Below are 16,971 nucleotides of genomic sequence, written 5' to 3' on the forward strand. Positions count from 1 at the left end.
CTCCCGGTTGCTCTTGTAGATCCGACCTTCTTTTTTCTATGGCTTCCTTGGTTGACTTCATTCCATCCCACCATGGATTGATGTCTTGAACCACAATCACGTTGTTAGTTTGAAATTTGGTCCGTACTTCTTCCAAATTCTTCTCCACGCGAATTTCCTTGGGTCATGTTCCTTCAGATAGGTACAAGAACTCGGGTCCATGGATCCATAAGTTTGGCACGACATCCGGACCAAGCTCCGACCTTGTTGTAAGACCTGGCGGATTCTTCTATTCTGGCACATGCCTCCAACCGTCAGGGTTAGAAAACGTCTGAATTTCTCCCACCCTATTGGATACAAAAGGTTTGAAGAACAACGCGGTTCCTTAAAGCCAGCCACGTACAACCATCAAGTCAGTCCAGATAATTCTTCTCTTGACCCTATCTCGAAGCATTTCCCCAATTGTCGAGGCCAGGCAAGCTCCCAACAACGCAACATTGAGTTCCAACTTGGCTACCGAGATGGGTTTGTGGGAGCCAGTCGGGTACTAGCCATCACCAGAATGACCATGATCCCACCATCAGCTTGCTTGTGGCTTGTGGCGAAGATACGTAATAGCTGAATAGGCTTCTTTCCTGGCATCATAGAACGTGCGTATTTGTGTATTGGTGACATGTTTTGGAACTAAGCATCTGCTAAATCGAAATTTTGACAACTCCGTTGGTGCAGTTAAACACTTTTCCCACCAGGATTTCTCCTCTGGGCTCTTGAGTTCGACCAACAAGCACTTGGTAATTGACAGGTACGCGTATGTATCTGTCATGGCATCCATCTTGGCAGAACACTGGTTCTAAACTCAGGAACTCCTTAACCAACGTCAGGTACAACCGACAACCTCAAACGTGACAACTTGAACTGCACTGTTGACAGCCCTGGTAAAGTGGCCCTTGTGAGCCGTAATGGTGTTCATCAAACCCACCTCTCAGGGGTCCATGATTGCCGCCCCTTGGTCCACCAGTGGGCGTCATTACACAAACCAAAGTCACCAAAGTCAAAGAAGCATTGGCATTCAAGAAAAATGCTCAAATGCTTCACTTGCATTTTGGGAATGGGAAGAGGAATAATGTTTCATTTACTTTTGTTTTATTTTAATCACTCAATATTAATGTTTATAGTTTGAGAGCTACGAATTTGAAGACAAAAATCCAAAATCTTTGAAATTCTGCCTTTTCCTCAAATCGCTAGTGGCACATGATTTTGTTATGGAAATTGTAAGGTAAATCTTTGGCAAAGGGGTTCTTATTTGACAATGAAAAAGTCAAGGCCACAAAATGGCTTTCTTTTGTAAAAATCATTATTGGAATGAAAGGCAATATGCCAGCAAAATACAATCCCTGCCAACACACTTATTTTGCATTTGAACTATTTTCTGCCAAGGCAACGGTGACATTAGTAAACAGCTTCTCTTTCTTCATTGACAATAATGTGAATTGAATTGAATTCAGTCCATCAATCAACATAATTTCCTCAATGTTTCGCAGTAAGTCGAATCTTCTACTGTTGGGAATCGCTTTTTTATGGCCCAATGTGAAATACCTGAAATGAGAGGATGCAAAACAATTAAAGTATTCACATTACAATGCGTAGCAAAATTTTCTAGACTGAGCTTGTCAGCCAAAAAGAAGAGATTCTGCATGATTGAAATATTGATTGAAATATACTTTTCATTTAAGTTTTTTGGGTCTACGTACAGACTTCTAGAGATGTGGACTGCGAACGGAAGCAAGGAGTTGTTATCTCCTAAACTGTTCCTTTTATGCCAAATAAGCTCGGCCCGCTCATGCTCAGCTACATAAGCTTTTCATCTACGCTGTCAATTGCTACTAATATTGTCACGTTTAATGGCCCAGTTTCGCCAAAATTGACCCCTAAATGCGCGGACAACACCTTGGCGACAAGTTTTCAATATGTGCCTTTATAGCATTATTTTGTTGCAATAACCGTGCTTGAGAAAGGGATCAAACGGCAAAGCCCTCCCTTTACCCGTGGTACACAGCCTTTCCTGTTGTGCCTTCCAGAGCTAGCGTTTGTTTTTGTTTACGTTTCAAAGAGGGAGCGGAGTAACATCCCCTATACTAAATTCCACAGGTGTTGATGTTTTGATTCGAGACTATAACATTTATAAATCAGACCTTGGTATTGCTAAAAGAGAAAAAAACAAGTATCAACCCAAACTAGTCCCACCTGCCCAAAACTGCTCAAACAGCCCATGACACGCGTTTTGCCGACCGTTGATAGTGAGAAAATAATGCAATCAAGAACATTAACATAACCTCAAAATAGAGTCCTTTAAAGAAATGGTTAGACAAAAACTAATGTGATATTCTCATGTCAGCTCGTTTGCCTTTTGCTCATTAAACGTCACTCTGTCTATAGCCATGTTGAAGGGAACATCAATCCAGACATAACATGGCTCAGTTGGTATTGACGGTAACTCTACAACGGTTAACGGACCTCTCTACTCCCCCTGCTACACTCCCCTTGATTCAGGCCCACATCGACCAATCATCAAATCTTTTGACTTGTTCACTTGCTTGCCAGTGCTCTGACTTTACCTGTCCCATGGCAACCGCAAATCCCAAGGAGGAAGAGAAGGCGACAAGGAGGATGGCCTCCAAGATGTCGACGGCCTCACTTTGCTTGTCTATACAATCCCACAAAGGTCATTTTACAAGGGAACGGCGGTTTCTTAAAGACCTGGCATCTGGAGAATTGCCCGACTTTGTACGCATGAATAACCTTGTTGATGGCCTTCAAACTCGGATTGAGAAGATTGCTGACATCGTCGACGAAATCGCGATCTCAGAGCCACAGGCTGAGCTTGAGCACAAACCTCTACTAGATGAACTAATGGATTCCCTTGGAGAAGCTGGTTGCATGCTATCATCAGCGGGACAAGGTGGCGATCACTATCATGCTCATTTCAAATTGGTCAGTGAGTCCACTCCTGTCGCAAGAGTCTACCCCCTCTGAAAGGAGAGAGTGGATCAATAAATTCAAAGCTTTGCACACCACTTCAATTATGTCCACCTTGGACGTGGATGAAGGAAAGGACTTTTTTCTCAGTCGGGTAGAAGGAGCTCTTACCATAACCTTACGCAGAAACATTCAATCGGCAACATCACTAACTGAATGCTTTGAAGCATTGGAATTGCGCTTTCTGGAAATCCATCCCATTTTTCGCCAAAGACTCCTTTGGTTTGAACAAAAAAAGGAACGTGGACAAAAGCTCCTTGACTTTTATCACAGGCTGCGAAACATTGGCGATGAGGCAGCGCTTGACAAGCTAACTGTTGACGACCTTAACATGTTTCAAACCATATACACTTGCAGAGGAGCCAGATTTGTTCATAAAGCTATTGGACGTACAAAATCCTAGCCTCGCAGTTATACTCCAAACCGGTAAGGCCTTCGAATCTGCCAAGGACACACAACAATATGCATCTCCGCAAGTCCTCGTCGACGCCATTACTCAAGAGAAATGTGACGGATGCAGGCAAACTTCCCAACGTTGAAACCAGTGCCCAGCAAGAGAGAGACGCTTGTTTAAAATGTGACAAGATGGGACACTTGGCTCGAGTTTGCCGGGGAGAGCGTTACAACTTAACACTTCGCCCATGGTCCCCTTCTCAAGGACGGGCACCAGAGAGGTATTCAAAACCATCACATCGCGATGCAACCCCCTTTCGCCACTACAGTCCATTGTTGGCTCGGGTCTCATCTATCACGTCCTCGAGAGACACTCCAGATATTAAACTTCGGTGCAACTTTACTCACGGACTTTCGACATACCTACTTGCTATTGCTGACACAGGTGCTTCACGGACTGTTCTTCCAGCTTCAGCTCTTCCCAAAGGTGTAACACCTTCCACTTCACGCGTTCGTTTGTTGGCTGCAAATGGAACCGTCCTTAACAACAAATTCTGTCTCTTTTTCGGCATCTGCCCCCGACGGACCAACAATCACAATAAATGCCATTGTTTCCACCGATCTGGCCGGACCAGCTCTCATAAGCTGGCATGATCTTGTGGCACTTGACATTTTACCAGAGGCTTTCCCCGCTGTCATTCATCAAGCATATGCCCAGGATGACTTTATTAGCGGGCTTGGGGGCCTTCAAAACGAGGATTCCAGTAGCGAGGATGAGATCTTTACAGATTGCGTGGACGTCAACTTTGGCAATGCTGAGCCTCTATTTGAAGATTGCCGAAATATTGTGATACCAGATGGTATTGACCAGATAAAAGCTGACTACGAGGATGTCCTGGTTATATCCCTTGATAAAGCATTCGGTTGCATAAAGGGGCCTAAAATGAGGATAGATCTCGATTTGAAAGCCAACAACATACCATGCCAGGTGGCTACAGCTCGACCTATTCCAATTCATTATAGAGAGATGTCAGATGAATTAATTAACGAATTAATTTCAGCGAGAGCTTTTGAAAAAGTCACCTGGCCAACCCCTTGGTGCTCACCCGCCCACTTCGTTGGCAAACCGGGTGGCAAGAAAATGAGACTTGTCACATATTACCACATCCTCATCAAAGCAGTGAAACGACCCGTACATCCATTCTCGTCCGTTCCAGACCTCATCCGACAGATTAAACCCGATTCTTGCTGGTTTGCCAAGGTAGACTCGGTACGCGGGTACTATCAAGTTCCTCTTGACAATGCCAGTGCTGATCTTCCAATTTTCCTCCTGCCCTCAGGCCGTTATCATTATTGTGTAGCCCCAATGGGACTGAACTCGAGTTCTGACGAATTCAATATCTGAACGGATGCAGCTATTGCTAACTTACCATGGCTCCTCAAAATTGTCGACGAACATGCTCATCCAGGCGCCAACCAGAGTTCTTCTTTTTTCTCGTATTCGCATAGTCCTTGATTGTTGCCGGACTGCGGGCATTAAATTATCTTTAGCCAAGCTCGAGATTGGTCAGGCAGTTAAGTTTGCAGGATTTCTAGCAACTTTGGAGGGTATAAAGCCGGATCCTTCAAAACTCTCCTCCATCAAAAACTTTCCACGACCTGCTAACGTGTCTGATCTCAAATCATTTTTGGGTTTAGCCAATCAACTTGCTTATTTCTTACCTGATCTCGCCCACTCCACAATTCACCTACGAGAACTCTTGAAGAAAGAGAATGCTTTTGTGTGGCTTGAAGTGCATGAACACGAGTTTACATTCACTAAAGAACTCATGTGTTCCTCAGCTGTGGTTCATCCTTTTGACCCCACACTTGCAACGATACTCTTGACAGACGCGTCACGGCTTCATGGGCTGGGATATGCCCTCATCCAGCGCAATTCAACTTCTCGTCCTCGCCTGATTTAATATGGATCCTGCTCACTCACTCCTACGCAGCCAAATTACGTTACAATAGAACTAGCATGCTCTGTAATAGTGTGGGCAATAACTAAGCGCGATTTTTACTTGCATGGAATGCCTTCCTTTTCTATCATAACGGACCACCGTCCACTCATTGGAATCTTCAAGAAACCCCTCAGTGCCTTGGGAAATATCAGCTTCAACGGATGCGGGAACGCCTCCTTATGTATTCATTTGCTATGGTATGGTCAGCGGGAAAATTGCATTACATTGCTGACGCTCTGAGCCAGGCGACTTTCTTCCTTGCTGATCCATCTCAAGAAGTTGATGTCTGTGCAGCAATAGACGCGGGAGACCCAGCCATGAACATAATTAGAGATAACATCGTGTCTGAATACTCTGAATTGCGAGACTGTCTCTAAAGGTTAACTTTCGGTTCGTTTGAACCCATACAAGGGTGTCTTTGACTCCATGCGCATCAAACATAACTTATTGGTATCTGGTTCACGCATCATCATCCCTCATTCTGCGAGGAAGAGGATCTTCGATCTTCTCCATGAGTCTCACTCTGGGATGACAAAAACCTGTGAATTAGCTTGGCAACTCTACTTCTGGCCGGGAATGACCAATGACGTTAGATTTTGAGTGGTTGGCTGTCCCATATGTCTATCTTGTCTTCATGCCCTCGCTCCTGAGCCAGTTTTTCCAGAAATTGCCACACACCCAATGGAGAAGGTCTTGATTGACCTGTTAGATTTAGGTGGACAATCTTTCCTGGTTCTCATTGATTGCTACAGTGGTTATCCTTTCGTGGCCCGTCTCAAGGTAACTACTACGTCAGCAGTGTGTCTCACCCGCCTCGGTTGGTTCTGGGAGAATGGTTTTCCAGCCCATATCACGAGCGACAATGGTTCTCAATTCCGCCATCAGTTTTGGGAGTTTTGTTGCTCCTTTCACATTCAACACGAGACGTTATCCCCGTATCATCCCAAAAGCAACGGATTAGCCGAAGTAGCTGTCAAATCAATGAAACTTCCGTTGAAAACTTGACCTTAATGACCCCACTTTTCGCGCCGCTTTATTGTCTTGGCGAAATACACCTAGAGCTGACGGCTACAGTCCAGACTTTGCCATCTTTGTGGACTTCTACCGGACGCACGACCTTCCCCACAGCCCCCTAGGTTTTGCTGAGGCTTGCTCCTGGTCCCGAACCACTTTGATCCGGGCTGCGAGGGGCACAGGGGTTGCTCACTTTTCACCTGGCGATTCAGTCCTTTTCCAATCGCCCTTAGACAAAAATTGGTCCAGAGGGGGTGTCGTCATCAAGATTACCATATGGGCGCTCTTACTTGGTGGATACACCGGGGGGACGCTTCCGACGAAACCGAAGATTCCTCCATTGCGACACTTCAACCCGAGATTCCCAGTCACCACCGTCAACAACGGCCATCTCCAACCCAATAATCAAAGACAGTGATCTTCGCCGCAGCCACAGAATCTGTGCCAAACGTGTCGTTCGGTTTAACGATCGGGTTCAATTCATTTAATTGCATTTGGGATTCACGATTTTTGTTGTTATGGGTCGTTGTTTTATTTTTCACGTTCAGCTATGCTGTGCTCTCCTATCCCATCATTTTGCTCAGGTTCACTTTTTGAGAGCGGGAATTTTACTTTAAATTTTATTTCCTTATTGTATCCTCCGTGTGTAATAAAAAGGAGGGGGAGGGAGATATGATATTCTCATGTCATGTATGCTGTCGGTCAGCTCGTTTGCCTTTTGCTCATTAAACGTCACTCTGTCTATAGCCATGTTGAAGGGAACATCAATCCGGAAATAACAACTAAGATCCACACCTCATTCAAACATACACCTTGATTAAAACGAAGATTCGACCTCAGAGAGATATGGCAATAACGAATTGATTGTAAGGAAATGCATGGGTAAGACATGCATGGGTAGTCACATTATAATGAAGGCCATTTGATTAGCTTGGGTTGTCATATGATCTTATCATTCCTAAAATAGCTTAGTGGCCAACAATTTAAAAGCTAGGTTCATCTTAGTGTAACATGAGCGTTCACGTATGCTCAGTGGTCTTTAGAAAATTAATGTCATTATTTACTCTCTTACTTGGTTACCTTGAAAGCAGATTTCTATTGAGGTGCAGAGGGTTGTCCCACAGAAGAAGGGCCTAAATTTCAAATGCATATCTTTACTCAATGGTTAAAAAATGTTTTCTCGTGGAAGTAAGAATTCAGGGAGACGACAAACACGAAAAAGAAAAACAAGAAACTAAACAAGGTCGAAAACATAAGAATTACAATGGAAAAGCAAGGAACAGAATATCTCAGGTAATTTATATAGATTTTCGAGGCCATAATAAATGAAATGAAAGCAAGTTCAGTCACATCTTTTGTTGAGAACACGTTTTGTTGATCCTGATCTTATCAAATGGCCTGAGTGTGTTTTGTTGTACAGGGTGGCCCAAGTTAAGTGTTATAGACATTTTTCAGCTTATGATGGCCATGAAGCAACAAAGAAACGTGATCTAATAGGCTACATACCTGTGTTTTGTCCATTCTATTGAATTTTACACGGATTAATCAAAATGGCCTCCCTTGACCTTGCCCCCAGCCTGAAGGCGGCTGTTGAAATCTTGGAGAGCACACGCTATTTGCTCCTGGGAATTTCGTCCTAAGCTTGGTCATGGCCCCGCCTAAGATAGTCCTGGCTCCTGTGAGGCTTGGCACATGTCTTAGCCTCCAGGATCGACCGCGGGGAAAAGTCTAGAGTATTTAGTCCAGGGTTGCTGCAGGGCCAAGCTTCTTTAAAAATGAAGGCTGGGATATTCATCTGGCGCCACTCTTGAGTGACTTTGTCAGTATGTGAAGTTCCTCCGTCCAGCCGGAAGGTCTTTGGCTTGTCATTGTATGGGCCATATGCCCATGGCTTCAGACCGTCGTCCAGGATGGATTTTGTTTCCACTTCGTTGTTAGTTTTTACAAGATCAGAGGGGGCTTCTCAATGGTACTAATGGCGGCCCCGGCCATGATGTTGGCTGACATCTGGGTCCTGAGCACCATGTCAGCTACAAAAAGATTGCTTGATTGTGTTTGAGCATGAGTTCTGCCATTCTGAGCATTTAGAGCCTGCTGGGCTGTAAAAAGCTTTTCATCTGAACCCACCAAGTTTGGCACCATGCCGTACCTGAGCCTCCTCAGGAGATCCCGGTTCTTCATCAACCTCTTGGCCTTGGCGGCCTGGTTTAGTAACTGACGGCGTTGTAGCTAATTTGGGAACTGTAGCAAATGTGCTAATTACAAGAATGCCTTGGCGTTTGACTATATATTGATTTGTGTTTGATTGGGAAATACACTACTTCATGAACCAGCAACCAGCGAGTATCACAACCCTTTAACAACCACATGGTGGCAGCGGTGGTGCCTGGTTGAATAATGTCCAATCAAAGTCATGCCCAAAGTTCAATAATGACGGATTCGGGGGAACGCAAAGCCATGATGGCAATGGGCAGTTCAAGCAACGGTGTGTGGATATTGCCTGTCCCACAGAGGTCTGAAGACAAGTTGGTGGATTACGTGAAGTACTTTGATCGCGTAGCAAAGGCCAATGGGTGGATGGATGAGGAAGCAGCAAGAATATTTCCGGGGCTTCTAGAGGTGGGGTCGACAGTAATAGAAGATTTGGANTTTGGAGGAGCGAGTCCTGAAGAGCTTTGAGCTAATCAAATCTATTGTCGCACCTATGGGAGAAACGTACCGGGAGGCTGAGGTTCAGAAATTCTTTTGGTCCCTGGTCATGGAAAACGACGAATCCGTGATGTAATGTGCAAGAAGATGTCGAGACGTTGTGATGGAATGTTACCCAAAGTTCCCCAAGGGAAATCGAGATCTTTTGGTTAAAGATTGTTTCATTCATGGTTTGGGCACCGAGCTGAAAGCTGTTGTCTTGAACGGAAGAAATGGGAAACTTGACGAGGCTATCCAGACGGCTTTGATGGCACAGGGTGTGAGACATACTCTGGGCGAAGGAATATGTGTCCGCAATGGGTCAACCATGGGGAATCCCAATCATAACGACTTACAACAAACATGTTACAACTGTCGAAGAAAGGGCCATTTTGCTTGTCCTATGAAGTGGGAAGAGAGGCAAGATTCGTGATGAAGGACATTGTCGGTTGATAAGATGGCGTTAAACTGGATGCGAGGTGTAGCAAATGTGCTAATTACAAGAATGCGTTTGCGTTTGACTATATATTGATTTGTGTTTTATTGGGAAATACACTCTACTTCATGAACCAGCAAGTATCACAACCCTTTATCAACTACAGAACATGTTTAGGTCTTCTTGCACTAACTACCCTCAGCATTGTTGTCTTACTCACATCCATATCCTTTTTGGCCATCTTTCTCATAGAGCGGCTGGTTTTTTTTGCAAATCCTCTCCCCAACATTCTTGACCAGTTTGGATGTTCAAACCGCCTTTCTTCACCCTGTTGGCCTCTAGGCAGTTTAGCCTATCTCCTGGTACCGATCAAATTTCCTCATAATGAAAATAGCGTTGGTCTTGAACCTTTTCTATATTCCTCTATATAACACTTAGGAAGTCTTTTCCCTTCATAGTTCTCTAGTTTAGTTGAGAGGGACTGCCAGGGGAAATGCTGTCGGACACAACAATGGCCGATTTCACGTTTGATGAGGGTGGCTTTAACATGTCTGAGGTGAGAGGAACTATTTTGTGCGCACCGTCACCCCAACCACCCACATGAGCAATGTGACAGCCTCAATGAGTTCCTCAGGAATGTTCATGAGGGTACCTAAATAATGGGTGTTAATGCGGCTAAAGAGATATCTAAGTTACAAATCAGATATGACATCCAAACCCGATCATTATGCCGTTGAGGCCATGTTCACAAGCTATGAGTCATTGCCACAATCTGTTGGCAAGTTATTCCCTTATTGGAGAAAGACAGACGCAACAAGGTTTTTTCAATGCCTTACTGAAGTGAATTGGGAGGATGTCTTAAAGAATCAAGCCTGGGNTGTTAATGCGGCTAAAGAGATATCTAAGTTACAAATCAGATATGACATCCAAACCCGATCATTATGCCGTTGAGGCCATGTTCACAAGCTATGAGTTATTGCCACAATCCGTTGGCAAGTTATTCCCTTATTGGAGAAAGACAGACACACCAAGGTTTTTTCAATGCCTTACTGAAGTGAATTGGGAGGATGTCTTAAAGAATCCAGCCGCGTTTGCATCTATCTTCTCGGACACAGTGGTTCCCACTAAACTTAAAAAGATTATGCTCAAATGCCAAGATTTCTAGTTGCGTTTTTCCTTGTTGAAACAGCAGAAGGACCAACTTTGAAAAAGTATCCATCATTAAAAGTAGCTCTTATAAGTATTTAATATGAAAAATCCATTGAACAGACTCGGATATATTACCCTTCAAAAGTTATAATTTGCACCAAATTTTTCTGCAAAATGCTCTGGTTATAACTTATAGAAATTGCCAAAAAATATAATATGCTTTTTCAATGTCTTAAAACAAATGAAAACGTTCCATTTCTCAAAAGCATGCAGAATAAGCAAAAAATCATTCATAATATCACTTAAAACTTACTTAAAGTAAACAATTAACAACTATGATATCATAATTGTTAACCGTGATTTTATTTATTTTTGATTGCGAAGGTTAAGACATTTTTATTACCATTTGATGAAAAAGTTTTTGGTACGTAGAAAATAATCCGTGCAAAAAGTGGCAAATTTGAAAGTTAAAGTGGCAGAGGTATCCTTGTAAAATTTTAACCACATGATTAGCTAGTCCACCTTTCCAAGTTTAAGAAAAAATAGTTGGAAATTTCAAGTACTGACTAGATTTTAGGTGCCAATAATAATTAATTTTAGGTTTTAAGGAAATGTTTATGAAAATGAAAGAATATCATTAATTTCCTGCCGTCAAAAAGCACATCATATTTTTTACAATTAACTAAAGTAGGCTCATATCATGTTTTGATCTATTTTAGTGCAAAATGCAACTTTCAAAGTATAATAACTAAGCATTTGCTAAATAGATACTGATGAAATTTGATGTCAGTGCATAACTGAGAGTTCTGATAATTCGATGACTTAATTAGAGATATGTTCTTGGCCTAGTGAGAGCAATGACAGTTCTTTTTTGGGCCAACCATCTGGAAGTACAAACCTGGGTGGCGAAGTGGCCTGCAAAACTTGATGTCAATGCCAAACACGATTTTAAAAAAACACCAATAAAGACCATCAAAAGAAAAGTAATAACAAATTCTTAACGCAAAACAGCTTATTTCCAATTTTATGGTACTTGATGGTTTCAAAAATACCGGTTACAAAGTTGCATTCTCTCATGGATAATGTTTTCAAACCTTACTTGCCCTCTTCAGGGATATCATCAAACTACTTTGGGCACTCTTTTCCAATGAAATCAATTTGTCGCCATTTATTTATCATTCTAACTTGATGGTGATAAAAAATATTTTTTAATGAATACATCTTCAAGAAAAATCTACGATAATTGGCATTTCAAAGGAATGTTTCGAAGCTATTGACTAACTGACAAACCAAAGGTTTTATTGTTTACTTAGTGCTATAATAGATAAAAGTAAGATGATTTTGAAACTGTTAACCTATCCATAAGGCTTTTAACTTACCTTCCAGTTTTCAAATCGACGTGCCTCCATTCAAGTCCAATTTTAGTAATTCGTTTTTGAACGTCATCGTCTTCGCCTCCCCAGCCGAAAAATCGGTTTGAATACCCATTTATTTTAATGTATTGTGCTGGTTTCATGGCCGATACCCCTCCAAAATATTTTGAATACAATAAGCGGCCATTATTGTCGTCATTGGAGTTCATATGTCTCGGCTGAAATGGCAAAATTCCTTGTTTTAGGCATAGATCTTGGAACTATTGAAATCATTGTCTGTAATCATTACTTCTTTTGGTGTGATCACTTCATTGTGCTAAGTGAAACTACCAGGGCGTTTTATTTACCTTTAGGGCATAAACCATGGGTTGTATCGTGGTGCAATGCATTAATTCGTCCAGAGATTAACTGAAACTGTTTGGTTGTTATACTTCAAGAGATAACATCATACCTTAACCTATTGCGAATAAAAGAACACATGTTATACGAAACCGTTAGTGGATATTCGACCTGATGCCAAGAAAGCAAAGAATAATTATATTTTCAATAAAAAACGAACGTACGGTCACATCATTTCTAAAAGAAGACAAAATAATGTCTTTCTGTTGAAGGTTGATAAATAATGTTCATTTTTTGGGGGGCAGGGCATTTTAAGGTTCGTCATTAGAGAGGCCCGCTTCATGACAATAAGAGATGATTCTGAAGGTTTAGGTGATTCCCTTATCTTCCTACTGCCTGGAGCAAGAAGCGTGTCATGGGCTCTTTGGACAGCCCTTGGCGGCTGGGGTTTATTTTAGGCCGTTACTTGTGATTTGCTTCTTTCACTCTACCATGACCCTGTCTGTACAAGTCGCTTGATTGCCCAGCCACATTGAATATGCTACACCCATTTGGGCTCTAATGAGTTTGTTAGGTTTGCAAAAGGTCGAGGTTCTTTACCAAGAACTCTGAGGGTATAAGAGAGCCCTCATATTGGGAGAGACTTGAAAGGTTGGGACTGTATAGTATACAGAAAAGGTGGGAAAGGCTTCTGATTCTTTACCTTTTCAAAAGCGTTCATGAGCTTTGTCCCAACCCAGGATTTAGGGTCAATTGTAGTGACCGTAGAGGCTTAATGTGCGTATTGAGAGCACCTCCAAGCCATCGAAAATCCAGGCTAGTTTGAACAATGAAGTCCACGCCTCTTCTTTCTCGGGCTCCTTCATTGTTTAATTTGCTTCCCCCTAATATTCGTAGGGAATGCGTATGCCTTATTGATCCAGTAACATCTTTCAAGTCAGACTTGGACAAATTTGTGACAAAGATTCCAGATCAATCTTACATTCAAGGACTTGAGATTGTTGAAATTGACAAGGTTAGTCAATTTGAGCACTTGGATGATCTTGTAGTCACAGATCAAGATGCTTTAGCGGCAACCAAGGACTTGAGACTCTCGAGCTCTCCTGGCACTGATGGTGTGACATCTCAGTTTCTGATGAGATGCCCACTGGTTCTTGCTCCTGTTGTCTCGCACGTGATGCGTTTCATGTTCGATCAGGTCAAATTTCCATCTTCACTGAGATTAGCTCGGATAGTTTCATTTTTTCCTTCCTCCTGGCAAGCATGGGTTCCCAGCACATTGTAGCACGGTTATCCAATTGATTGAGCATTTAGAGCAGGTCATTGAGGGAGTGGAAAAACGCGAGTCACTTGATGTTGTCCATCTTGATTTTGCCAAACCCTTTGATAAAGTAGATCATGGCCTTTTGTTGAATAGACTTCACGACATTGGGATCCAAGGCAAGGTTCTCAATTGGATAAGAAGCTTCATTCAGGATAGGAAGCAAATTGTTAAAATCGAGGGATTCCTTAATGACATTCATGATGTCAAGTCAGGTGTTCCCCAGGGTTCCATCTTTGGGCCCCTCCTTTTTATAATATTTATTGCCCCGTTTCAAAAGCTTAGTATTAGTGCCAGTCTCTCTTCTTATGCTGACAATACAAAGTTAGTTTCTGGTAGGAATGGCCAAAACTTCTCTAGCCTGGCAAAGGACCTAGAAATAATCTACTCTTGGGTTACCAAGAGCAATATGGCCCAGAACGGAATGAAATTCTGCTCAATGACGTTTGGGTCAACTCCTTTAAATAATCCACTTTTAGATAATGGAGGTAAAGATATTGAGCAGGTCTCATCTATGAAAGATTTTGATGTAGTCCTCCAAAATAATAGAAAGTTGATGAGCATATCCAGTTGAAGGTGGGTAAAGCTTTTCGAATGTGTGGTTGGATATATCGCACGTTTAAGTCCAGAGATAGCATCACAATGCTAACTCTGTACAAGTTGATTGTCCAACCACATCTTGAATATCCTTCACCTATTTGGGCTCCAATGAGTTCGGCAGGTTTGCAAAAGGTCGAACAAGTCCAAAGATGTTTCACTAGGAACATCACAGGAATGAGAGAGCTCTGGTATTGGGATACTGTACATCTTCAAAAGTATCCATGAGCTTTGTCCCAACCCAGGATATAGGGTCAATTCTAGTGACCGTAGAGGCTTAATGTGCGTTTTGAGAGCACCTTCAAGTCTTCGAGATTCCAGGCTAGTTCGAACAATGAAGTCCACATCTGTTCTTTCTCGAGCTCCTTCATGGTTTAATTTGCTGCCCTCTAATATTCGTAGGGAATACGTAGGCCTTGTTGATCCGGTTGCATCTTTCAAGTCAGACTTGAACAAACTTTTAAGTAGCATTCCAGATCAACCCTATATTCAAGGACTAGCTCGGTCTGCCAAACATCATAAAAAGATTGAAAGGTAATAAATAGACGAAATATAAGCTTTCATTTTAATAGTACTGGGGATTACATTCCCTATAACAGTTAGATAAGCCCGTGAAGAAAAACCACACCAGAACGGAGGAAAGTAACTTAAGAGCTTGTCACACTCGAATAATGCTACGCCGCTGGCCTACGTTGGCAAAGTTTTTCCCGCCAATGCTTGCTGTCCTGCCTGCTCAGCCTGTTCGTGAAACTCTTGCCGCGAGTAATACTCTAGGGTGACTGATAATCAGTCATTTCGATGACTTAATTAGAGATATGTTCTTTGCCCTAGTGAGAGCAATGACAAGCTTCAAAAAGACCAAGTCTTAAAGAATATTTTCCACTTGAAAGTAGTCTGTCTACCTGTGCGTGTTATGTAAATGAGTAAGCAAGCGGCATTTTACCAAATTAAATCAGAAGCAATAAATGATTGCAAGGGGCTTCCCAAAACCACTATCTGAAGTCGAAAAACACTGATTGCTTGAAGGAACCAATCAATTTTGTTACAGTCTACACCAGTTGCTAGCAACAACAAATTAGGAAATGTTGAATTTGGGGAAGAAAATAATTAACCGACATCAATTTACTAACTTTTTCTACGACACGGAACCTTACGTATAGTCCTTTTCATTCTAATTTCCCTCCTAGATCCTCTTGCTGTGGACAAACAAACGCAGAAATACAAGAATACGCTCTAAGATCCCTGAGTTTAACGAAGTATTTTTCTCAGAAAAACTTTCAAATCCCATAAGGTTATAAATACAAACACCTCTGACATCCAAATAGGGATAAACAGAAAGCTGTATAATGTATACTTGACGCGTACCTGTGACGTTTCATCATCATCTTGTTTCAATAAATTGTGCTAAAAAACGCTGATAGTGAGTTTTGAAAAAGTGATGTTTCAAAGTTGATCACCAATAAATTCTGAAACTGTGCTTTTCCTTGTACTATTTCGTTGGAAATGACAATTGCAAAGGGGTTGGCGCTTTATCAATCATACCGTACACAACCCTATGCAAACTCATTATTTACGCATTATAAAACGCCTAACTTGAAAACGCGTCCACGCATCGCGATCCGATGATTAAATAAAAAAAACTCGGTGGATGGTGTAAACGGTTTCCTATTGGATCAAAGTATAAAAACTTATAAAACTTAAAACATATGTAAAAGATGGCATAGGTTAAAACCTACCGTATAGGTGATATTGGTTCAAATGGAAGGCGTTTAGAAAACTGTCGATTTGAATTCGAGCTCGGCAACAGAAAAAAATGAAGTGCTAATTGGTTGGTGTGCGAGTAAGAAGGGAGATGGAAGAATTGGCACAGATATGGAGAAATCAAAGGAAAGCAATTTCCACACCGGCCCTTCAAATGATCATTTGACATTTATCACACACGTGAAATTATCCCATTGACTTTAAGCTGGACGGAGCACTACCACCTGGCTTATTGGACGTCGATATTCGCCTTTGATGGTCTTTATCTTCACTGTTCGGACATTTCCATCCCCAACCGGATATGTTTCCATGATTCCCCCAAGGGGCCACTGCGAGCGCATGGTATTTTCCATGACCAGGAGAACCAGATCGTTCACAGACACATTCCTTCTCTTCTCTTGCCGCTTGCTCCGACTCACCAAACTCGTGACGTATTCACGCGACCATCGCTTCCAAAAGACATCGGCAAGATGTTGGACTTGACGCCAACGATGTTTGGCATATTGATCAGCATCTCGGAAAATTCCTGGACACGGTGTTACTCACAATACTGATAAAGATTTTTTGCAAATGCCAAGACTTATAATAATGATTTTTCGTTGTTATTGAAACAAAAGGAACATTTTTTTTGTAAAAAATCATTTTGGATTCTAGCTCAGATCAGAATATTAATCCAACTAAAACCTGCAAAAAGATAGCATTTTTAAAAACGTAATCAATAGATGTGGGAAGTAACCTTAGGTGCGTTTCCAACTAAAATTTTATTCAAATCCATGGAGCAAACTATAAGATATCTCGTTTTAAAAGATTGTATTTTCATCGAATTTGACAGCAAATTGCTCCGGTTATAGCTTAAAGCAATTGCCAAGAAATATAATAAGC

At 42.0% G+C, this 16,971-nt stretch overlaps 1 protein-coding gene across 6 annotated transcripts in view; it reads right to left on the reverse strand.

Annotated features, from left to right (window-relative positions):
• Nucleotides 1–1,311: 1,311 nt before the first annotated feature.
• Nucleotides 1,312–16,971, reverse strand: part of LOC131888568 (beta-1,4-galactosyltransferase 4-like) — a 20,429-nt gene continuing 4,769 nt past the window's right edge. For 2 of the 6 annotated variants that reach the window (XM_059237455.1, XM_059237454.1), the window contains exons 5-6: nucleotides 12,078–12,289; nucleotides 1,312–1,575 (exon numbers count right to left, since the gene is read on the reverse strand). In XM_059237455.1, coding sequence (XP_059093438.1) covers nucleotides 1,386–1,575; nucleotides 12,078–12,289 — 402 coding nt within the window. In that variant the 3' untranslated portion in view covers nucleotides 1,312–1,385. Of the gene's footprint in view, nucleotides 1,576–12,077; nucleotides 12,290–12,418; nucleotides 12,529–16,971 lie in introns of those variants that run through there. The other 4 variants (XR_009374124.1, XR_009374123.1, XM_059237457.1 and 1 more) reach the window with 2 other exon arrangements.

This window comes from Tigriopus californicus, chromosome 10 (genome assembly GCF_007210705.1).
Source record: "Tigriopus californicus strain San Diego chromosome 10, Tcal_SD_v2.1, whole genome shotgun sequence".
NCBI lineage: Eukaryota > Metazoa > Arthropoda > Copepoda > Harpacticoida > Harpacticidae > Tigriopus > Tigriopus californicus.